Here is a 23904-nt window from a genome sequence, read left to right as displayed (position 1 = left end):
TGGAGCAGTGGTCCGACTCCACACCGAGCACTGTGGGCTCCATACGCAGTGCTCCCTCGGCACTGTCCACGAGTCAGCACCGGTCTCCCTCCCCGGCTCCGGTCAAGAAGCCAAAAAAGACTTCGAGGGGAAGATCTCCTACCTCCCACAAGGAAAAGGAGAGGGCAGGGGGTGAGCCAAGACCCGTGTCTGGCAACTCAACATTCTCCTTGGGAAGTTGGGCCCCAGCTCAAGTCGAGTGGTACAGCCCATCCTGTACTTCGCCTGCAACTCCAGATAGCAGTGCAGGCCCCAGCCAGCTTCAGGTGCCGTCGACGCCTGAAGCTCTTAAAGCAGCTCAGGAGATCCTGAAGCTTCCGGTGCCGCCCTCACTGGCTCCTGTGGTACCCTGGTCTCAGTGAAAACCCGCATTGCAATCTATGCGTGTGTCCTCGCCTCAGCGGTACTGTTCCCCATCGAGAGGGACGTCCTGCCAGCATTCGCCCACCTCCAGCCATCATGCCTCAGAATGGGAGAGGCAGGCTCAGCTTGACTGTGAACCACTGGATTTCCAACCAGTTATGCACCCTCCTTATAGTAGCTCCATGTAGGTTGTATTTCCGTAGTTTGTTTATGAGATGGTCATGCAAGACAATATCAAAAGTCTTACTAAAATCAAAATATACCACATCTACCGCTTCTCCTGACCCATAAGGCTTGTTACCCTGTCAAAGAAAGCTATTAGGTTGGTTTGATATGATTTGTTCTTGACAAAGCCATGCTGACTGCTACTTATCACCTTATTATCTTCTAGGTGTTTGCAAATTGATTGCTTAAGTATTTGCTCCATTATCTTTCTGGGTACTGAAGTTAAGCTGACTGGTCTATAACTCCCTGAAGTATTCTATAGTAGGGAATTACAGTGTAGCCTAAAGCTGAGAGATGAGCAATAGCGGGTCAGCAAGTGAGATGAGGAAGATAAACTGGATATTGTCCAAGCAGAAGTGTTGTTCAGGTTTGAAGTTAGCAATCAAATGTCATGGAGTGAGAACATGGAAAGAGAAGACATGTCATAGTGGAAAGGATGAGGGGGGGAAGTATACAAGTCTTCACCAGAAATAAAAGTGGTGATTAGAGTATTCAAACCAATAAAAGAGAGTCATAACGACAGTGGCTTCTTGGTGGAGAATGATATACTGACTGTTATAATTGAAAGCTATACTGAGATGAGAAAAGATCTGTGGTTGGCAAGGAATTAGTTACTAACAACCTGTAGAAAGGCAAAGGCAGACAAAAAACTTTCAAGGCAATTTTACTGGGAGAGTTGGTTTTGAAGTGAGAGGAAACAAATTTCTATGGAATCTTGTTGAATAAAGAGGTTGGAGACAGGATGGTCATTTAGCAAGTGAGGAAGGACCAAGTGAATTTTTTTTTCCAGAAGAGAGTAATAGCTAGTTTGTGAGATAGGGAGAGATGTATTGCAGATGGAGTGACTGGTGAGAGTGATGATTTAGTCCCCGATCCAGCAAAGGACTTAAACATATGCTTAACCATAAGCATGTGAGTAATCCCATTGAACATCAAAAGGACTACTGACATGCTTTACTTTAAGCACATGCTTAAGTGATTTGCTCAAATGGGGGAAGAATAGGAAAGCAGATTGCAATTGATATTAGAACAGGGCGGCACATCTCTGTGTAATGAAGATGAGAGAGCTCATAGAGGCACGAGTGAGAGAGGAGAGAGTGCCCAATTATAAGAGGATTAGTGGAGAATGAGGTGTCGGTCTGAAGGCAGGACTGGATTCACCTGTTGTTTTAATTTCACGCTCCCCATGGCAGTTGGGCTCGGGCTGGAGTAAGAAATTACACATTCAAAATAGACATTGTGAGTCATCAGTACCCTGCATGTGGATCAACATGTGACAATGTTTTTTCACAAGCCATCCAGAGGGTTGTGTAGTAAACTCTGTTTTCCATATGTCCCAGTGGATAATGAGCTCCAGTTTTTCACAAATGTCTTGCGAGGTGCCACCAAGTACTGTATAAATGAATTTACATTGCTGATCCACGTACCAGGGTGATGGGAGGTGCATGAGGAGAAACAAGATGTGATTAGAAGTGGAGCAAATTGGTAGAGCTAGGTAGAAAGTGGTAGGTATTGACATATGGGTTGGGGACATAGGGCAACAAATGAATGGTAGAGGGAAGTGGTTAGGTAACAGAGAACTGAGTGGCCCAAATGTTTTGTGGGATGATAGTACAACAAGGAAACAAGTGGGGGCTGGCTTGCAGAGAAAAAAGTAAAAACTGCTAAGAGAGTGATTGCTGCTGGCAGTGAGGGAGAAGGAAAGAGGAGTTGGAGTTTGTGACCATTGGAGTGGGCAGGAGAGCTGATTATAACAGGTATGGAATGTTAGCTTATTTGTTACTCATTTTTCTAGTTGCCTTGATGCTCAATAAACTTTTCTGCGTGGCTATTCTAAGAAATAGTTACTGGATTCACTCTCTCTACCTTCCACATTTTCTAAGGGAACACTATCCCACATCATCTTTGCCATTAATTTGATGGTTGAGTTTCTGTTGTGATTTCTGCTACCTGTTTAGTGAGTCTTTGGCTTCTAATTTGAAATAGTATGTTCCTTGTTTTGTTTTAAAAATGTACTGCATTTTATGTCCCTTCCAGGAGACTTTGGAATAAAAGTTTGTACCAGACTGTATATGTCTAGTGTGATATTTTTTATTATATTGGGATTTGTAAAATTCTTAACTTACTATTCAGTCATAAAAAGAGATGCAGGTATAGAAAACTTTTTTTGTGAATTCATTATAGATTTCTGCCTCATAAGTAGTGGCAATATAAACTGTTTGGTCTACATGTTATTTACCTATTTATAAAGTGTGCCTTAAGAACAGTGTTTATTACAGGAGATTATAAAGCAGTACAAGGTAATATTTTCTATGTGAAGGGGAGGTCTAAGGTGATTACTGACTGAAATCCTTTAAAAAATGTATCCCTTCCTTTTTTAAAAAAGATGAGCAGAAACAAGCACATTCACTAATTGCTGATAGTTTTGAGAGTCTCAAATGGAAGGTGCTTCTAAGTGCTACGTATTATTATTACAGTGACATATAGTTCTCTTCCATTTTGTCTGCTCTATACTGATAATAAAGTTGAGGCACTGTCAGGGACTCAGGTGTTAAAACAAATAACTTAAATAGCAATATGTCACTGAAAAAATAGTGTGTTCATTGAGGGGTTCTGAGAGAACCAAAGAATGAAGTGGCTGAATTGCTAGCAAAACTGAATCTCAAAACAAAATATCTGAATTTGGCCCGCCCACATTTTTAAAATTAATTCATTAATGACTGAATTAGCACATCAAGCAACATTTTTCTTTCATGTATGGGATTTTATTTTTCTTCCCCTCCCCCCTTTGATTCATCAACATTAATGGAGTGAATTACCAGCTCAAGACTATTAAGAAAAACAACATCCATCCTTTTTATTGTAATGAGCCTGTAATCATCATAAAACTTCCTGTCATATGCCATCATTTGAATTCTCATTCAGTGTTTGCCAGCTTATTTGTTTGCTTTGTTTTGAGTTAAACATGTCAAATCTGGACCACAGAAAAAAAAATTGTCATCAAAGGATCAAACTCTCTCTTACCTGGAAATCATCCCAAACAAACTATCATTAACGCTAAGGGAATGTTCCTTTTGCTGAGGCTAGTTCTTTGCTATAGCTTTTGCTTTAAATAGTTCTGCTGTTATTTTTCTCTAAAACGTTATCCAGAGGTGCAAGCTCTTACTCCTATTAAAAGTCCACCTGAGAAAAGTACTTTTAAAAGCCAAATACCCTTTCTCCCTTGAGCCCACTAGTAAAGTGGCACAAACTAACACATGCTTGACATTTCTATAATACAAGAAGTATTATAGAACCTCTCCTGAGGAACAGACGTAGAAACACATACCTGGATATTACTGTTATGCTACAGAAATGTGGCTGGAGACACATTTATCTTGTAGTTAAAAGGTGACAAGGAGAAAATATTTAGGGGTGGCAGTTTTGCTGCTCAGCACGTTGCTATACAAGACCAGCATGTGCTAACAGAAGAAAAAAAGGTTTAAAGAACTTTGCATGTGTTAGCCATAAAGATATTTGGGATTGTTATTCCTTTGTGTGGTGGTTGACGACCCAGATTGTACGCAGTGGGTATGGAGACAAAGAATACAGGGTCAATAGAGGTGAATGAGGATATGAATGGGGACAATAGTTTAATCATAGCAAAAAAGAGAGATTGCCAGAGAATAGAAAGGAGTAGGAGTAGGAATAAATTGATGGAGATGCACTTACATTTCTTCCTACTCAACCTTCCCCTGCAATAACTTTCAAGATTCTCTCTCTCTCTCTCTTTATTCCAACATCAGCAAAAAGAAAGCAGATGAAGATGGGAATCAGCATAAGAATTGGGAAGCATATCTCAAGGTTGTTCCATTTACAGATATTATTACTGCAGATGAAACAATGCAGATAAACTCAGTTTATATAATATCTCTAATTAAAAGAAAGGTTAGAGCCACTATACCTGCAATTGTATTTATTTCTTCCTGTATTCTTACTGCTCTCCCTCATATGACTGGAATAATATGTGTTTTTTAGATATCTTGAAACTGTTTAAACTCTCCCAGAGGATGAAACCCCTGGTGCTAAGAAAAATCTCCATGGATAACATCCCTGGGTCACTGGATTACACCAACAGTACCAATGATCTCACCACACATTAAGCCGTGTGAGCCGTTATCTGGCTTGTTGGAAAAGATGTGTGCACCCTTTAGGGGCCAGAGAGCTGCAGAGTGATTTTCTGCTGCAGCTGCATGCCAGGTCAATGTAGGGATGCTGAACCATCCCTCCCAGGTAACCAGAAGAAAGGGGGGACTATATAGGTCCATGGCAGTGCAGGAAAAGTACTCTTTTACCTGGACCAGGCAGAGCAGCATGCACCCTCCCACCCATGGAAGCGGTGAAATACGAGTTTTGTCAGGATCTACTGTGGGCGTTGCATGGGGGCAGGAGGGCGTGGGAAGGAATTTTCCCCACACTGCCAGATTGGCCAAGGTTAAGTGGGTTTTTTTCCACCTTCCCCACAATGGATTTGGGTGGGGGCTTAGTTGGGGTGAACATGAAATGGGAGTTCGGCAATGGTGTCACAACTTATTAATGTAAATGTGGGGAGGATGTCCAGTGCAGGTACTCCATAAGGAAGGGATACAGTGGTCAGATAAAATGGATTGGTAAAGGTTTTAAAAGAGATATTCTTTTGAGGAATAGAAACAGGGATTTCAGGACTCCTATGACTGGTATGGCAGGGAGCCAGCCCCCCCACCCCTTTATAGCCTCCTCTCAACCCTCATTAAAAAGGGGGGGAGGTGAGATCCCAGCAGTGGGTTGGCTGGGGTCCAAGATGGATAAGGGGGAGGGCTGACAGAACCGCATGGATATTATTGAAATGTTTATGGGAATTACCTGCACTGTACACCTTTATTGGCCAGGTTCTCCCAGACATTTAAGAAGAACGTTACAGCCTATTTAAACCACATCCAGAGTCTCCTGCCCTTCTTCCAGCATAGCTGGACAATGCATCAAAGCTAGTAAAACAGGCACCAATTAGCCTTCTGCAGATAAGGGAGAAAATACCTTTCTACTCCATATCTTTCATTTCAGACAATATCTTCCCCACTTCCTGTGTGCCGCTCCCAAGGATTACAGGTTCTATTTTATTCACACCATTGCCACTGAAGGCAGCAGTGCTGTGAAGAGACAGCTACTGACTCTGCTCCATTAATTATCCAGCTGCTGAATCTTGTGTATGTTTCTGAGCTAAATGGAGAATCCCTGAGCCTGTAGGGCAGTGTGAGTGGTAGTTGCTTTGCAGAGCTCTTTCTCTCCCACCCCAAATTAAGTAAATTGAATTAAAATAATTAATTGTGTAAAATAATTAAGCAGCAAAACTGGGAAAAAAAACACAATGCCAGACTTGTTCTACTCTGCATTTCCTGCCTCTCTACCCACGAAACATCACTTTGAAAATCAAATCTGTGCCTTCCGTGAATAAGATTAATTAAGCCATCTCCAGTTACGATACTTTTATTGTGTTGGAAATTTTCCTCATCCCTCTGATTTGAAGCAGGTCAGCATAAGAACATGCGGGCATTCACTTTGATGGTGAGGAGATTCTCAGATCATTGAACACCAACACAGAAACAAAGTTTTACAAGATTAAAGGGACCACGTAAAATACGTTTTTCCAGCCTTATTCTCAAGAGCAGATAAGCAGCTTTTCGCTGCATAAAGTAGTGAAGAAGCAACATAAGTAGGGCCCTACCAAATTCACAGTCCATTTTGGTCAATGTCATGGTCATAGGATTTTTAAAATAGTAAAATTCATGATTTCAGCTATTTAAATCTGAAATTTCATGGTGGTGTAATTGTAGGAGTTCTGACCCAAAAAGGAGTTGGTGGGGGGTTACAAGGTTATTGTGGATGGGGTGGGGTTGTGGTACTGCTACCCTTACTTCTGCGCTGCTGCTGATGGTGGCGCTGCCTTCAGAGCTGAGCAGCTGGAGAGCAGCAGCAGCTGCTGGCTGGGAGCCCAGCTCTGAAGGCAGAGCCACCACCAGCAGCAGCACAGAAGTAAGGATGGCATGGTATGGTATTGTCACCCTTACTGCTGCGCTGCTGCCTGCAGAGCTGGGCCTTCGGTTAGCAGCTGCCACTCTTTGGCCGCCCAGCTCTGAAGGCAGGAACGCAGAAGTAAGGGTGGCATGGTATGGTATTGCCACCCTTACTTCTGCGCTGCTGCTGGTGGTGGCGCTGCCTTGAGAGCTGGGCGGCCGGCCAACAGCTGCCGCTCTCCAGCTGCCCAGCTCTGAAGTCAGCGCAGAAGTAAGGGTGGCAATACTGTGACCCCACCTACAACAACCTTGTGACCCCCCTGCAACTCCCTTTTGGGTCAGGACCCACAATTTGAGTAATGCTGCTCTCCCCATGAAATCTGTATAGTATAAAAGCATACAAAAGACCAGATTTCATGAGGGGAGAGCAGATTTCATGGTCAGTGATGCATTTTTCATGGCCGTGAATTTGGTAGGGCCCTAAATACAAGGATAGACTCTTCACTAGCCCTCATCCTTAGGGACTGTGCTTGTCACGGGCTCACCTTCCTGTTGCTGCACTTTGGAATTTTGAAGGAGGGAGGGAGGTGCAGTCATGGGAATAGAGTGGGCTGGGTCTCGTTCAGCTGGAGGTTGTGTGTGCAATGGAATGGAGTATTTTGAGCCCCCTTCGTGATCACAGATGAGGTAAGTTGTGATAGTCTCGCTCTTTCCCAGCTTCATTTGAAAATTATTCCCGGGATAAAGTGGAGGGAGGGATTGCAGTTAGGGTGACGGGTTTGGAATGGGCATTGCAGAAAGAGCTCAATTAAACTTCAAGGGTAAAATCTTGGCCCACATCTTGCCACTGACTTCTACAGGGCCAGGACTTCAAGTTAACTGAGAGAAGTTCTGTGGTGTGAGAGGAAGTCCAAGCCTGAATGATGGAGAGATTAATTCTTCTCACACCCTCAGCATAAGGTGAGGATGAGGGTCCCAAGCAAATTGATGCTCCTAGAAACACAGATTACTTATTTTTTTTTTTTGGTTGTACGAATGCTGTTGGTTCAAATTCCGATGACTGTGTTGACCCCTTGTCTTGTTTGGCCTCTTCCTTCCTCATTCTTCATCTTACTTTTTAGTTTATTGTTGCTATCTATTCCTCTAACTGTCTGTATTTTTAATATTTAAATCCAAAATTTAATAACATTTAGGGCCAGAGTGATAGCAAATAAATAAATAAATAAAATTATATTGTCTGGATGTGGTTTAAATAGGCTGTAACGTTCTTTCAGGATGTCAGACAATCTGCATAATTTCTAGCTGTAATTTTGAGGAAGCATAACACACAAACATGTTTTCCCTTAATGAAAAGCATTCCATATTAAATAATGGCTCCATGGACTTTATCCCAGCAACACATTGCAAAGTAGAGGTAGTTGTTTTGTGTCAGGATAGAATAGTCATGACAGAAAATAACCGTAAAGAAGAGATGTATAGGACAGTTTCTGAAATAACCTAAAGATGGTAATTTTGTTTGAAAAGAGTCAATTTTCTTGTTTCCAAACAAATAATCAAATAAATGGTCTTCATTAGAGTGTTACTGGCTAATACACGTGCCACTCAACCCAAGTGGATCTATAAAGATGAGGGCTGCAAAAGAATCATTTGAATTAAAAACACATCATGGAAAGTGTTGCTGGAAATCTGGCAGCCAAAGTTCTGCTGGGTTTCTCCATTCTAAATATTGTACAAAAATGAAATTGCAGTTATGCAACATCCTACTACATTGGCTGTTCCAAATGAGCCCTTCTGAACATCTGTGGTGGGCAACGTTCCATCTCAGAACGGAAGGATTCTTGCCTGCCAAACAAAACTGGCAGTTAAGAAAGTACTCTCTTCAGCTGTGTTGCAATTGTGGATAGAGTCTGCAACCCTGCCATAAAAGGCAAGACTGCTCCCACATCTGTTGGTGAGGGAAAAGGGCCAGGGATCTAAAAGATGTCAGGCCAGCCTGTCAATAAAAATATGGCAATAAATGTGAGTGCAAATGGAATCGCTAAAGGTACCAGTATTGTTCAGCTGGAAGAGGAACTGGGAGACTTTTCTTATGGTGTTCACAATAGGACTGAAGACTAAGATAAACAGGATATACCTGAAAATATGATGTCTTCTCTTTCAGGATTCGAAAGAAACTACAGAGACTCCTACCCCCTTTCTGTACTCTTATGACCAAAGATGGTCCTATCCCAATACATACTCTTTCTCCTAGTTTTGGATATATATATTTTTTAAAGTTATTTATTTAATACGTTACATATTCATAGATGTTTTGGAGGAAGAGCTTTGTGTGGGTTTATATGAACATCTGTGTGTACTTTTTTTTGGTTGTGATCATTGTGAATAAAAATTTCATTGTACTAAAGCTTCTAGTTATGTTTATGTTTGATCTTGCTGTATGTATTTTTCTATTCCCTGACAGCTTTTGCCCTCATTTATGTCCATGGAATCTGAACCTTCAATGGGTGTAAACAAATTTAACAGAACAAAATGTAACTCTTGTTTTAGTTTGGAGGCAATCTTTCCTAGATGCTTTCCCCTCTTGCAGCATTCCCTTGTAGTAGTAGTTTTTTCACATGTAAATGAGAGGTGACTACTTATACATGGTAGAAACAAGAATAGAACATTTTATGCAAAAAAGTCAGTACTGTCATGTTCTGGTATTACTCCTACCAATTTATATAGACAGAAATGGTAAAATCCCACCCTGGAACAAATCACAAGTCTAAACACATTTGCTGCAGGCAAAAATTGGCTTTTCTCTCCCAGCCTCCAAGGAAAAAAAGTGCTTTTTACCTGCAAATATAGGCTTTAATCTTTGCTGGAAAATAGAAAAAAGTTTGACAGAATTGCTAAACGTTTTGCTTTTCAAAAACTTTGGGCAAAATGTGATATTTGTGACATTTGTTTTGTTTTGTAGGGGATGATAATACTTACCCCACAAGGTTGTTGTGAGGACCAGATAGTTCACATGTATACAGAGCCTTAGAGGTGTGGAGTGTTACTGAAGTGCTAAACGTAGTAGTAAAAGTTTCCAGCTCAGTTTTCTCATCCATTGGTCGGAAAATGCAATACGTGTAGTCAAGAACACTTTGAAGTCTCTATAAATAAGAGCCAGCTGAGGCATCATTTTTCCTTTCCTGGCACTTAACCATTTTCTAGTCATTGCTGGGTAAAACTGCATCTCGTTTAGAAATCAGTAATATTTAATTCCTTCTTGAGAGTATTTCAGAGAAAACTGCATGGTTACACTGAAAGAAAAAAACATGCACAGGAATTGTAATACAGAAATGGATTACTCAGAAAGACAGAAAAATCAAGTTTTGCTGTTATGCATGCAAGCATTTGGTACTTATTTTAGCCAGTCAGGGCACTGTGCCATATGTTTACTGTAAACTGTGTAATCCTCCATTGTTCATAATTTAATGTGTTTTTTCAACAGACATGTTTTGTGACTGAGCAAGGTGTTTTCTTTATTCTTATTTTAGAGTGCTCATGTATTAGAGCGAAATGTTTCTTTTGGAAGTGCAGACCCATCTGTAAGCAAACAGTTGCTCGAAACTGAGTCTGTCTCTCTGTCTAAGGTCAGTGTGGGAATGGGATGATCTCTATGTGCCTGCTTTGCATGTTTTTTAAATAAATGCTTTAACTAGTAACTCTGTTGTGGCACCTTTTGTGGGTGGGCTGCCAATTATGATGCAGTTCCAGTCCTACAGCTTCTGGTTCCCCAAATGAGACTAGAGTAAAGCATACCTTTAGCTGTCAGAGAAGAAAGTTTTTAATAGGGTTTACACTAGCAAAATGAAAGATTTGAATCCGTATAATGTCCTGAAGCACCTAGAAGAAGCATGTTATTAATGAAAACGCAGGATGCTTAGATCTCTCTTTCAATGGGGTGAAAGAGAGAGACATGGGCAATTTGGGGAAGCGTTTAAGTATAAGGAAGCTTGTAGTCTGGTGGTAGATTAATGTCATAACAATGGGGGGATAAGAGACTCATTCTGAATCCACGTTTTCCAGGGCAGCAGGGACTAAGATAGCTGTGGAGACAGCACACTGAGTCCCAGGGAAGAGAGAACCTTATTTGGGTTGATTTGCCACAGACCTCTCTGGTTGACTTTGGAGCAGTATTGTTGGGTTCTGGAAAGAGCCATATGCAGAACTTCTCATCTGGATGGGTAGTTGGCAAAGCACAGGGGTACTGAGAGTGTGTATGCGGATAAAAGGGAAAAACTGAGAGGTGGGGTCTCGTAGTGCATCTTGTGTTTCATCCATTTAGGCCTGAAACTTGAGCTTCCTGGAAGTCAACAGGGTCCATGCAGATGCAAAGATCTGCCTGCACAAAGTTCAGTGATTATAAGATTCTTATGGCTGGGACCATATATTTTGTTATGTTATTATGTAAAGTACCTGGCACAAATTCTCCTCTTAACAAACAATATTAATTCCATACAAAACAGCTATTTTTTTAAACTGCACTGAAAAGGCAGGGGTGTCGTGGAGAGTAGTGATGTGACCATGTTATTAAAGATCATCTGCACACAGGAAAAGAGTTAAGGTTGCACAGGCAATCTTATCTTTGCCATTTCCTGACTTTGGAATGCTTCACTTTCCAATCTTAATGTTTTTTTAATTTTAAAATGGAATTTCCTAGGTTTTTTTTTTTAATAATTTTTTTATCATATGCAACTATTTGCATAAAGCTCACCTGTGCATTCCTTGTATCCTGCTGCTTCTCTGTGCAGGGCTGGTCCATTATGTAACTTATGGTGACACTCTCATGGGACCAAAAATGCAGCTGGGAATCAATGTTAGATAAAGTGTCTCAGCCATATCATAGAATCATAGGACTTGAAGGCACCTCATCTAGTCCAGGCCCCTGCACTCATGACAGGACTGAGTATTATCTAGACCATCCCTGACAGGTGTTTGTCTAACCTGCTCTTAAAAATCTCCAATGATGGAGATTCCACAACCTCCATAGGCAATTTATTCCAGTGCTTAACCATCCTGACAGTTAGGAAGTTTTTCCTAATGTCCAACCTAAACCACCCTTGCTGCAATTTAAGCCCATTGGTTCTTGTCTTATCCTCAGAGGTTAACAAGAACAATTTTTCTCCCTCCTCCTTGTAACAACCTTTTATGTACTTGAAAACTGTTATCATGTCCCCTCTCAGTCTTCTCTTTTCCAGACTAAACAAACCCATTTTTTCAATCTTCCCTCAGAGGTCATGTTTTCTAGACCTTTAATCATTTTTGTTGCTCTTCTCTAGACTTTCTCCAATTTGTCCACATCTTTCTTGAAATGTGACGCCCAGAACTGGACACAATGCTCCAGCTGAGGCCTAATCAGCACAGAGTACAGCAGAAGAATGACTTTCGTGTCTTGCTTACAACACTCCTGCTAATACATCCCAGAATGATGGTCGCTTTTTTTTTTTTTTTTTTTTTGGCAACAGTGTTACACTGTTGACTCATATTTAGCATGTGGTCCAATATGACCCTCAGATCCCTTTCCACAGTACTCTTTCGTAGGCAGTCATTTCCCATTTTCCCCATATCACCTTTTGATCAGCCCATGCCCCTTTGTCTTGTTCTTCTGGCAGCAGAAAGGGGGAGTGATGGAAGAATCCCTATGCTGACTACACATCATTGTAGAATCACACGTACACTGGCGTGACTCTCACTGAGTCAAGATGGCTTTAGGATCAGATTATGGTGTTGGTGAAGCACAAAGAGAGAGCTGCACTGCACTGACCCTTTTTATTTGCTAGTCTCTGACCATTTGTTTAAATGAATGTATGCATGAGTTTTTGTTGAGAAGTATTTAATGCCAGTGCCACCTTGCAGATCAAAGACTTTTCCCTGCAGCTAAGCTTGTAAAGGAGAAATCAATGAGGTGGGGATCAGTAGACATAAAGATATATAGAGAGATTCTGTACTTACCTCATGGGGCTAATTAGTTTAAATTTCCCCCCTCAAGTGTTAGTATTTCTTATTAGGGAAGACCTTTTGCACATGTAATAAGCTCTTCTACACCAGGGAGAAAGGAATAATCATATTAAAATAAGGTGAAGTCAAAATAAACCTGGCGCTCTTCAAAACTTCTTACAGGCAAGAAGAGAGAACACTGGGAAAATGTGAGTTATGGCTTCTGGAGACAACACTAAATTGTCTATGCACTTGCATGGGCAATTGATGTAGTTATTACTTTGTTTAGTCGTGTTTCTAGCGACCCCTTTCTCAAATCAAACATTTTTGTGATCCCCTTATGGTTACTATGAAAGTAAGCATCTGTAGTAAAAATAAGCTTATCTAATATAATTTGTTGTGTGTGTTTCAAGAGGTAGACTGAATACTCAACCTTGAAGGTTGAGGGTGTCCAGGGGTGGGGTGAGAGGGGGAGGATGAGAGTGGGGTTTTCTTTGCTTCAAGTTGTAATACATTTTTCAGTGTCTCCCAACCCCCCAATTGCCTTTTTTGTCCCTCCAGAGGTTGCAGCATACCAGTTGAGAAACACTGGTGTGGAGCCATGAGAAATAGTATTGGTGAGCACATTATTATGCAGGAACAAGTAGCTTTTTAAACTGGAGCAGACTTTTGTTGACCAGAGTGGCAGCAAAGGGGTATAAATAAGGGCAAAACTGTTTTGTATAGGCACCTTATACTTTCGTTGCTGTCTTCCCCTTCAACATATTAAGCCATAATTTTGGCTTGAGTCATATAAGTTGTAATTCCTGATGGCTGCTAAGTGTGGAGAAAGTGGACTAAAGAGCCCTCACATGGGCACACGAATTATAGGGGACGTAATGGAGTTATACAGAATAGTCAATCATATGGAGAAAGTAAATTGGACACTACTACACCTCCTACCCCGATATAATGTGACCCGATATAACACGAATTCGGATATAACATGGTAAGGCAGCACTCCAGGGAGGCGGGGCTGCACACTCCGGTGGATCAAAGCAAGTTCGATATAAATCGGTTTCACCTACAACGTGGTAAGATTTTTTGGCTCCCAAGGACAGTGTTATATCGGGGTAGAGGTGTATTTAAATTTCTCATAATGCAATGAAGCTGAATGGTAGAAATTGTAAAAGGAAATACATTTTCCTAAAGCACAATTAGCCTCCGGAACTCTGTACCACAAGATACCACTGTGGTCAAGCACTTAGTATGATTCAAAAAATGATTAAACATTTCTATAAAAAACAGAGACCATCCACAGTTACAGTAGAGAGGACTTTTAAAAATCATAAAATTTGGAAGGGATGTAAACTCTCATGCTTCAGGCCAATAACTGATGGGATAGGAAGAATGTCCTCTATGGTCAAGTTATTCTATAATTTGCCCACTTTTGGAGTTTCTTGTACCTTTTTCTGGAGACTTTTGGCCTTGGCCATTGTCAGAGGGAGGATACTGGACTGGATGGACCACTGGTTTGATCTGTTCCATGCAAACATAGTGTTAATATGTACCCATAACTTGGCTATGAGAGTGCCTTGTACAGTTCTTCACACAATCCATTGTTTCTAAGAGAAGGAATAATACCAGGTTGTAAGTAGAGACCCCTGGTGAGTCAGGAAGTATAAATATTCTAACATGAAGACTATGCCCCTGACTCCTTCACCATATCTGCTAAGCCCTTCTACGTTTCCTGTTAGGGAGGGTGTGTGGAACAATGTCTACAGTTTTAATAGATGGTCAGAGTTGGGACAGCCAGCTGCCATCTTGCATTTCCCCTTCTGCTTGCAAATTTGTTGGTGTGTGCCCACTGTACGCTTATCCCTGCCAGAGTTTACCTGATTAATATACAATTAATAAGTATGAAATGCCATTTCTTCTCTTAACACACAGTCCTGCCATACACAGGTATGAATTTGCAACCCAAAGTTCTTGGCTGCTTATAGTGCCAGATTTTTAAAAGAGCACAGCTTCAGTGTAGTTAGCTAGCGCCAGATTTCCAAAAGTGCTCAGAACCCAGTAGTTCCTACTTCTGAAAATCTGCCCATTTATTTTGGTGTCTAAATGGGTGCTGAGCAGTTTTGTGTTCTGAGCACTTGAAACTCTGGGTCACGTAATATGAACAGTTTTGCATCATATATATATTATAAATTTAAAATATTATTTTTATACTTTTCCACCAGGAACCTGACAGCTGGGAAATCATAGAGGGGCTGAAAATAGGCCAGACTAATGTCCAGAAACCAGACAAACATGAAGGTTTCATGCTGAAGAAAAGAAAATGGCCTTTAAAAGGCTGGCACAAGGTAAATGTCTTTTGGGAGGAGCTAGTTAAGATCAGTTAATTATGTGTGTTTAAATCTTTGGTTTGTTAAGCCCATTCATTGTTAAATAATCAAATTGGTTGAGACAGGAGCATGTGACACTCTACTGTTCAGTTACTGGGCATGAGACTTTGATGATAAAAATCACTCTTGCAAAGCTACCTCTTGGCTGAGAAAGGATCATGTGATCATCTGACCTGCACCAAAGAAGGCTTAACACAGCTTAACCCTGAATTTGCAGCACAATCATGGGAAAGAGAGACAAACTTATTCCACACACCGTGCAGCGTTTGGGCACTAGTTTGGTATAGATGTCTGCCCGGTATGGCTAGTCTCACCTTTACAGTCAGAGTAAGGACATTTGCATTTCTGTATTGCAGTGAAATCTTTTCATTGAACTTGATTATGAGGCAAATCCTACCCCCTCCTCTGCAGGTGTAGTTGGCCCCACATGAAACAATTGGTGTGCAGGTGGGGTATGGTTTGGGGAGGCCACATGAGGAGTGTGCATATGCTGGGCAGGGAGGAACCAAGACCCAAAGGGGCATAGGAGTGCTAGGACTGTGGAGCCGACTCTGTCTCTTAGGGCTGGTCTTCACTACGGGGAGACTGACGCTGCTGCAATTGATGCAGCAGGGATCGATTTAGCGGGTCTAGTGAAGACCCTCTAAACCGACAGCAGAGCACTCTCCGGTTGACCCCTGTACTCCAGCAATCTGAGAAGAATAAGGGAAGTCGACGGGAGACATAGCGCAGTGAAGTAGCTGAAGTAGCATAACTTAGGTCGATTTGCCCCCGTAGTGAAGACAAGCCCTTAGGCTGGAGTAAGCAGCTCTGAGGCATGGCTGCTTCCACTCCATGGCCTCCCACCACAGGAGCCAGCATAATTACTCAGTTGTAACAGAGAGGGTAGGATTTGAGCAGAGGGCTCACTATTGCTAACATTGCAGTTGGCACATTATCGTGCATTGTAACAATTCGAGTTTTTCATCCTACTTCACTTAAAATGAACTTTTACTCTGAGTTCACCATGAGTAGTTTGTTTGCACTGTAACTTATGCTTCATTTGGCTGTTCTCTTATCACTGAGAGGTAAAAAACAAATAAAAAAAATCTCCTGCTAGTTCCTTCGCTTTGTTGCACCGATTGCCTGTCCACTCCACCCTCTGGTGTTTTTGCTTGCTGAGCTGGTGACTGGGTTCAGCTGTGAGATAGAACTATGAATGCACAACAGCAAGGCCACCCGCCCAAAATCCATTCTTTCCTTTAATTAGTTTGGAGACATTGCTGCCCGTATTTAATTTTATTAGCTCCAAAATTGCTGTTACTGGATTTAGGTCATGATATTTATGTCAAAACAATTACCATCTTTCTGTTTGAGCAACAAGCCGTGTGCTGTAAGGACTGACCCGCCTCTCTTTGACTCAGAGTAATTTTCCAGTACAAAATACATGTTGCTGAAAGAAACAGAAAGGCCTGCTTTTATGCACAGCTTTTTCTGGAAGAGCATTAACCATGTTTTTGCTAAGCAGTGTGGGCCGTATTCATAGGTGAGTCTAAAATGGTGGGTGTAAGTAATATTTTTCTCCTCCTCCCCACCCACTATAGATTGCACTGACTTAGTCTCATTTGTGGTTACCAAAATGTAACTTCCACACATCTGTCCCTTTGAATCCTGAACACCTGTTCACCTTAGTTTCCCCCCCCCCCCCCCAATAATGCCTATAAACATAGTATTTAAGTGCTGACACATCATCCTGAATTTGACCTACTGAAAGTAAGGGAGTTTATGTTGGTGTAACTCACACACTGAGGGACCAGAAGAGAAGAGTTTATCAAGAAAAACAACTAATGGGACATGTAAGAATGTATAGCATAAAGCAAGGCACCTCCTACTTCAATATGCACTAACTTAGGCTCCTTCACACCACGTTATATATATAACAGGGTAACTGGCTCCTTAAATGGAATCAGGCTCAGCATTCCTGTTCCAATCTAGTTGTGACCTAGTTTGGTGTAATGAGGTGAGCCGGGCTGCCCCTTGGCGTTATAAATGGGAGATAGCACAAAGGTGAGAAAGTCCAGATCCCAGAATTCAGAGAGGGAGCATTGGGAGTTTGGAACCCAGAGAGGGAGCTCAGACGAAGAGCAGAACTGGGTTGAGAGCTTCAGGGCGGGTGCCCCTGAAGAAAGGTGAGAAGGTGAGAGTTCCTAGTTGAGGTTTGGCGCCACATCAGGCCAGGGCTGCCCAGGGGATTCAGGGGGCCTGGGGCAAAGCAATTTTGGGGGCTCCTTCCATTAAAAAAAAGTTGCAATACTACAGAATACTATATTCTCCTGGTGGCCCCTGTAGGGCCTGGGGCAAATTGCCCCACTTGCCCTCCCCTCTGGCCGGCCCTGCATCAGGCTGGTGAAAGCAGAAGGTAGAAAGGTAGCCGGGGTGGGGGAGCAGGGGTGTGAGTGTGTGTTTGAGAGAGCGAGAGAGAGAGACACTTACAACCTTGAATATACTGCTTGGACTAAGCTGGGGAATTCTGGATTATGAGTGTGGTACTTCTGTAATCAATTAACCTTTCAAAGTTCTATTTATACTTGGAAAGCTTGCATAGAGTTAGTGGGGACTCCAGAAGAAAGGGGAAACTGAAGTAGAAACACCAGTCGTGCTGCGGCCTGCCACTGGAGGACATCCCTGGTGGGGCAGCCTTCTCACTGGGGCTCTAAGAGAGTGAATCTAAGGGAGTCTAACCTTGTATCACCTCCAAGGGCCAAATTATCAGCCCCTTGCACATATCGGTGAACAGTTATATTAACTCAAGTGGGTCTACTCATGTGAATATCTGTTTATGGATGTGAATAAGTGGATCGCAGTCTGGCCCTGGGTCTTTATCCCATTGTTACAAATCACATACAAATACGATATTCTCAACTTGCATTCAAGGACTGGATTCATTAAACTGTTTTTCAGAGTGCCTACATGATGTGTCGTCTCTGTAAAAACTACAGTGTGCTGAGAGATAGTGAAAAATTCTAAAGACAGTAATTGCAGCACATGGTACATCAGCAATAATACACTAACAGTTTACATTTGCTGTATGTAGCATATTTCATCCTGAAGGGTCTCAAAATGCTTTGGTAACATAAGAGATTCCTTTGTATAATTTGTATATTAGTTTATCCAGCATGCTTTGGCGTGAAATTATGTGGCTGTTTCTCTGCAATATTCAAAACTGCACTACAGTTTAGAATAGGAAATGGGAGGAAAATACTTTTATCCAGTGGAAAGTGTGGGAGAAATGTAGAAAGGCAGAATTACCTGCCACTAACATCTCTACCATTACAAAAAAATTCCAAGGGGTCTTTAATGGCCATAATTTGACTGTATATCTCCTCCAATGAATGTCTCCAGCAACACAGTTCCCCCACATACCAGGTTGAGATATTGGTGTCACCTCCTGAGTCACTAGCATCACTTCATGCAGCACTGTTATGAGGTACTTACAGAGGTCTCTAATTCAAGTACTGGCCCTGCCCAGGTTGTTAGATTTAACAAGATCACAACACAAGAGGTTTGTCATTCCTCTCTACTCCAGTTTCCTCAGAGGGCTTGTCTAGACTAAGATAAAAGGTGTATTTTTAAAATTTGTTTTAACATGTTAAAAATACAACTTGCCCTCTCTACACTAGGATTTTTTAAAATTTGTTAGGGCTTTGCTAGATTAGGATCCAAAGGTGTGATGTTAGCACACATTAGTTAACATCTTTTAAAAGTCTAGTGAATAGAAAGCACACTGCCTCGTCTACGCCTCAGTTTCAGAATGTGTTAGCTAATCCATTCTAACAACCCATCTTTTATGATAGTAAAGACAAAACCTCAGAGTAGAAAATATTGTTCTCTGCCCATCCTCCGTCATGGGGGAGAGACATATGGTAGTGGAGTAGTGAGTCTTAGCATGGATCCCTTCCCAGCTGAAGATCAAAGGACCACAAGAGTTAGGTGGTTCTACCTTTTGGTCTAGGAATAGCTTTGGGTTTCCTTTTTCCTGGATGAGGAAGCTAGAAAAGCCATTAATGTGGAATGTGACTAATGTGGGTGGGAAGAAAGCGATGGAGAGCTTGAAGAAACCAGTGACCTTTTTTAAAATGGTAAGTCGGAGTGTCAGCCCTATAGATCTCTCTGGACTAGTCAGAGAGCAGGAAGCTATCTTGGGCTACTGAGCATTCCCAGGGAAATTCCTGAAAGACCTATCTGTTATGCCTAGAAGATAATTGCTGCCAAAACAAATGAAAGCAAATAGTCAATTCAGTACTGCATTTACAGGCTTCTTTCTGACTCCAGATTCTAACTGTAAGGTGCAATGGGATAACAAACTTGCTTTCATAGATGTGATTTTACATAGTTAAAATTGTATTTGATCACTAAGAAGAAACTGTATTTTTTTTACCGCAGCGCTTTTTTGTCCTGGATAATGGAATGTTGAAGTATTCAAAGTCACCAGTTGATGTAAGTAAAACTGAAGGCCATTCTTAAATTTTGATTGAAAGCTTGGCCTGCTATTTGATTAAACCTTGTCGCACTATGGATTCTTAAAGGAACCTAAACTAACAGATCATGGCTGATGGGCTCAAAATGGGTAGTGCTGCTTCCATGGAAGACCTCTGTGTGTGTTCTGCATAGATTTAGGATGGCTGGGGAAGACGCAGGGCTTAGGGACCACTGCTCTTCATGACATAGTCTCTTCACTGACTCACTGGGGCTATCCTGGTGAACTGATGTTGACTGGGTCAGCATTAATTTGCATAGCCTCCCACTTTGCTCAGTGACCTACCCCAAAAGATCAGGTTGAGCTGGTGGCCAGGAACACCTTTGGAGAATGGCTCATGGAGAAGCCAGGGTGGTGGCTGCAGAGGCTTTTGCTTGGATGAACCTAACCTCCAATGAATTCATCACAATATATGAGTTTCCAGGCCTAAAACCTCTCTCCTAAAGGGAGAGTGGCAGGGAAACTCTGCAAGTGCAAACTAGAAGTTTCTAGTACCCTACATGGGAAAGGAAGATGTGGTCCATAGTTAAATGCATTGCTCATTTATATCTATGCTATAGGGTACCTCTGGATTTATTAAACTACTGATGATCAAATCCAGCTCACCTAATTCATACAAGTGTCTCCATTTAAATCAGTCAGGGGCATGAAAAAAATATGTAATTAAGGCTATCAGAATTTGGCCCTCTATCAGTTATTTGCCATAGCAGAGGTATCTAATATGTTTACCATATTTTTGGGTTTACTGTTGTAGCTGATGTACAGTTACAGTATGATGGGTGAAAAAATTAGGGTTACATCTGTGACCATTGTAACTATCCCCTTACTTTTGTAGCCATGTTTTATTAAGATTCTGCAAATGTATTGTATTGATAATCTTTCTGCATTTAGTCAAGACTGTGTTCTATAGCTTTTTAAAAATGTAATACACTGTGGACTCCCCATTTCTTGTGACTTAATCACATTTTTCAGACAAAATTCTGCCCTCAGATTCATTGTGCATTTTTGACTGACCGTCTGTTTTCCCATTGGGAGTTGCACACATGGACATAAAGTAGGTTATTAGTTGAGCTCTAGCCCAGAGCAGAACTCTGCCTGTTCTGACTTTTATGAATGTACAGAATAGATTAATTAAAGAGTCATTTATTTAATGAAGGGCCTTGACTGATCAGCTGGACATAATTTTAACTCTTTAATTTGGTGTCTATTCTGTACAAAATCAAAATGAATCATTCTAAACTTAGTTACACTGTGGTGTGAGTCATCAAGGCTGTTTATTGGACCTGACTCTGGGGTGAATTCTTCTTGGGGAATGGGGCCCTCTTTTTCTCAAAACAAACCTAGTGTGCCATCTGATTAGTACTGTTTTCTCTTGTTTTACATTAAAATCTTCTCTAAAACAGGAAACAACTACATCAATATTATTTCAGTCAGAGACAATAAAGCATTTGATATTACCAGTCTCTTAACATGTCTTCTGATTTCAGATTCAGAAAGGCAAGGTACATGGAAGCATTGATGTTGGCTTATCAGTTATGTCAATTAAAAAGAAAGCTCGTAGAATAGACCTTGATACAGAAGAGCATATCTACCACCTGAAAGTGAGTAATATTGCAACAAGTTTTTCTTCTCTTTTCATTCACAAGGGAAATGCTTTAAATAATAGCTATGAAGGATGAAGGAAGCAGGATATCTTTATGAACAGATAACTGACAGTGGCCCTTCTTTTAGGTGAAGTCCCAGGATTCATTTGATGCATGGGTATCAAAACTGCGCCACCACAGATTGTACCGTCAGAATGAGATTGTAAGATCACCAAGGGATGCCAGCTTTCACATATTCCCGTCAGCCTCTACTACAGAGTCTTCACCAGCTGCTAATGTTGCTGTGTTAGATGGAAAGGTATACAGCATCCCTTATATGGAAACTCCTCTTGAAGTTAGTGTAATACTTACAACGGGCTGGGTTCCCTAGTGGACACTGGTGGATTCTGGTTGTAAAGCTGGTGTAATCAGCCATGGAAAAATCACCAAAGTAGGCAACACTGGTCAGCAAGTATCTGTGGGTATGTAGCTGAAAGGTTCATTGATTCAGCACTTCCCTGCTGCAGCCTTCATTAGTGGTTTTCCTATAGAGACCCCATTAGAGCCCTAAGCTTCCCTAAAACAATTTACACTACCCTGAACCAGCAGGGGTTAATTTGGCTCTTTATTGTTTCATAATGTTCTTCTTAGCAAACAATAATTTTTCAAGCTGATGCTCAGGAAGTTCTGTTTTTTTCAAGGGGACCTGTTTGGTATTCCAGTGTGCTGTGCTGAAAAGATACTTCTTAAGGACTGAAAAGTCTGTTTCAAATACATCATTTAAATTCAGATATAGAATTTAATTTCTGATTTAAAAGTTAGCGTGACGATTAGGTTGATCAGCAAAGCATGGATCATAACATACTTTAAATGTTCTTGTTTTATTTTAGGTTCCACAAAATAGCTTCCCATGGCAACCCGCCATACCATGTAGTAATAGCCTTCCTGCAACATATACTACTGGCCAAAGTAAAGTAGTAGCATGGTTGCAGGATTCTGAGGAGATGGACAGATGTGCAGAAGGTCAGTCATTCTCTTTCATGTCTTTCTTTATAAGAGAGACTGTTGATATATTATAAAAAATAGTAAACAAAAAAGGTTGATACTTCTTTATGTTAATATAAAATGGCACAATTAAAATAATAAGCTGGTAACATTTAAAACTGTTCATTGTGGTGGAGTATATTCTTTGTCCTCACATTTCTGGATGTCACATTTTAAATTTTGTTTTTGATTGTTAAAAAAAAAATCTGAATAACTATTTTTGGTAAAACAATACCATTCCCCTTTTAGGGCCCAGTCCGGCTTCCATTGTCCACAGTGGGAGCAGCAGGTGCTCGGCACTACTGAAAATTGGGCCACTTACTTAGAATATCAGGGTTGGAAGGGACCACAGGAGATCATCTAGTCCAACCCCCTGCTCAAAGCAGGACCAATCCCCAGGCAGATTTTTGCCCCAGATCCCTAAATGACCCCCTCAAGGATTGCGCTCACAACCCTGGGTTTAGCCGGCCAATGCTCAAACCACTGAGCTAACCCTCCCCCACTTAGGTGCCTAAATGGGAATTTAGGTACTTAACTTATATGTATTCATGCTTTGAAATTTGATCTCATTGTTTGAAAATTACAATGATCAAAACTACTGGAGTACATTTATTAAGATTCTTCATCTTTAAATACATGTAAATGGCATACTTCCATTTTTTATTTGTTTCATTCACCTCCATCTCCAAAAATATGAAATATAATTAAATTTGGTAAGAAGACAGGGAATTCACTCTTGTTTTCTTATGGTTTGTTGTTCTGTCTTATTTTTTTGCCACCAAAATTATGTATTTAAACAGAATCAAATGGCTAGCAAAGTTAACTGAGCGGAGAATCTAATGGCTGGCAGAATTAAGTATGCAGTGAGTGAAATCAGTGGCAAATAAAGTTGATTGGCAAAATAATAGGCACTAGGGACCATTTTCCAAATGGTGAAACAGGTTATCAGACTATGAGTAATGTATGTCAGATACCAAATGAAGATACTGAAAGAAAGCAGAATTTGGAGAGATGTGAGAAAACATAAGCCTCAAACCCTGCAAACGCTTACACATATACTTCCTTTTATGCACAAGCGCTAGTGTTTGCAGGGTTGGGGTAATAGTTGCAGAGTGCCTAGTGATCCTACTAACTGCTGGGGCAGAGAAGATGGTGGCTTTATGCTGGTGGCAGAAGAAGAGGGTAGAGATCCAACAAGTGGGTCTGAGGGCTAATTGCCTCCTCCTCTGGTGCCTGTCTCTGTCCCTTTTGCAGAAAGATGAGGTTATCAATTGGTACATAATCCTTAATATAGAGTCTGGACTGCATGAAGGAGCAAATTCCAGTCTTGATTTCTTTATAGTACTATAGTATAGACAATTGTGCTCTCTGCTGGTTTATGATACCAGAGTAAAAGCTGTCTCTCAGTCAAAGTACTTAATGTATTTTCCTTTTTATATGCATTAGATCTTGCACACTGCCAATCAAACCTCGTGGAACTTAGTAAGCTTCTTCAAAATTTAGAAATTCTACAGAGGACTCAATCGGCACCGAACTTCACAGACATGCAGGTAAATGTATTTGAAAACCTGGTTCGTCGATGCTCTAGTCATTAAATACCTTTGGGTTTGAAACATTTCCTACGTATGGCAAAGGATGTTGCATGTTAAATCAGACTACTTTATGTTCTGGAATTTTAGTACTCCTCTGGTTAACAGGATAATTTAATAATGATTGCACCACATGTGTCAACCCCCCTTCCTCCCTCCCAC

The 23904-nt window shown here is 41.1% G+C and overlaps 1 protein-coding gene across 2 annotated transcripts in view; it reads left to right on the top strand.

The window, feature by feature from the left end:
- OSBPL6 (oxysterol binding protein like 6) overlaps positions 1-23904 on the top strand; it is a 205327-nt gene that overhangs the window by 102234 nt on the left and 79189 nt on the right. For both annotated transcript variants that reach the window (XM_054043927.1, XM_054043926.1), the window contains exons 3-9: positions 10184-10279; positions 14846-14968; positions 19433-19486; positions 21014-21127; positions 21258-21428; positions 22000-22132; positions 23600-23703. In XM_054043927.1, coding sequence (XP_053899902.1) covers positions 10184-10279; positions 14846-14968; positions 19433-19486; positions 21014-21127; positions 21258-21428; positions 22000-22132; positions 23600-23703 — 795 coding nt within the window. The remainder of the gene's footprint in view (positions 1-10183; positions 10280-14845; positions 14969-19432; positions 19487-21013; positions 21128-21257; positions 21429-21999; positions 22133-23599; positions 23704-23904) is intronic.

The sequence above is a fragment of the Malaclemys terrapin genome, chromosome 11 (assembly GCF_027887155.1).
Source record: "Malaclemys terrapin pileata isolate rMalTer1 chromosome 11, rMalTer1.hap1, whole genome shotgun sequence".
In the NCBI taxonomy this organism is placed as follows: Eukaryota; Metazoa; Chordata; order Testudines; family Emydidae; genus Malaclemys; species Malaclemys terrapin.
Note: the sequence above shows the minus strand (reverse complement) of the source record. Positions and strands in the feature narration are given on the sequence as shown.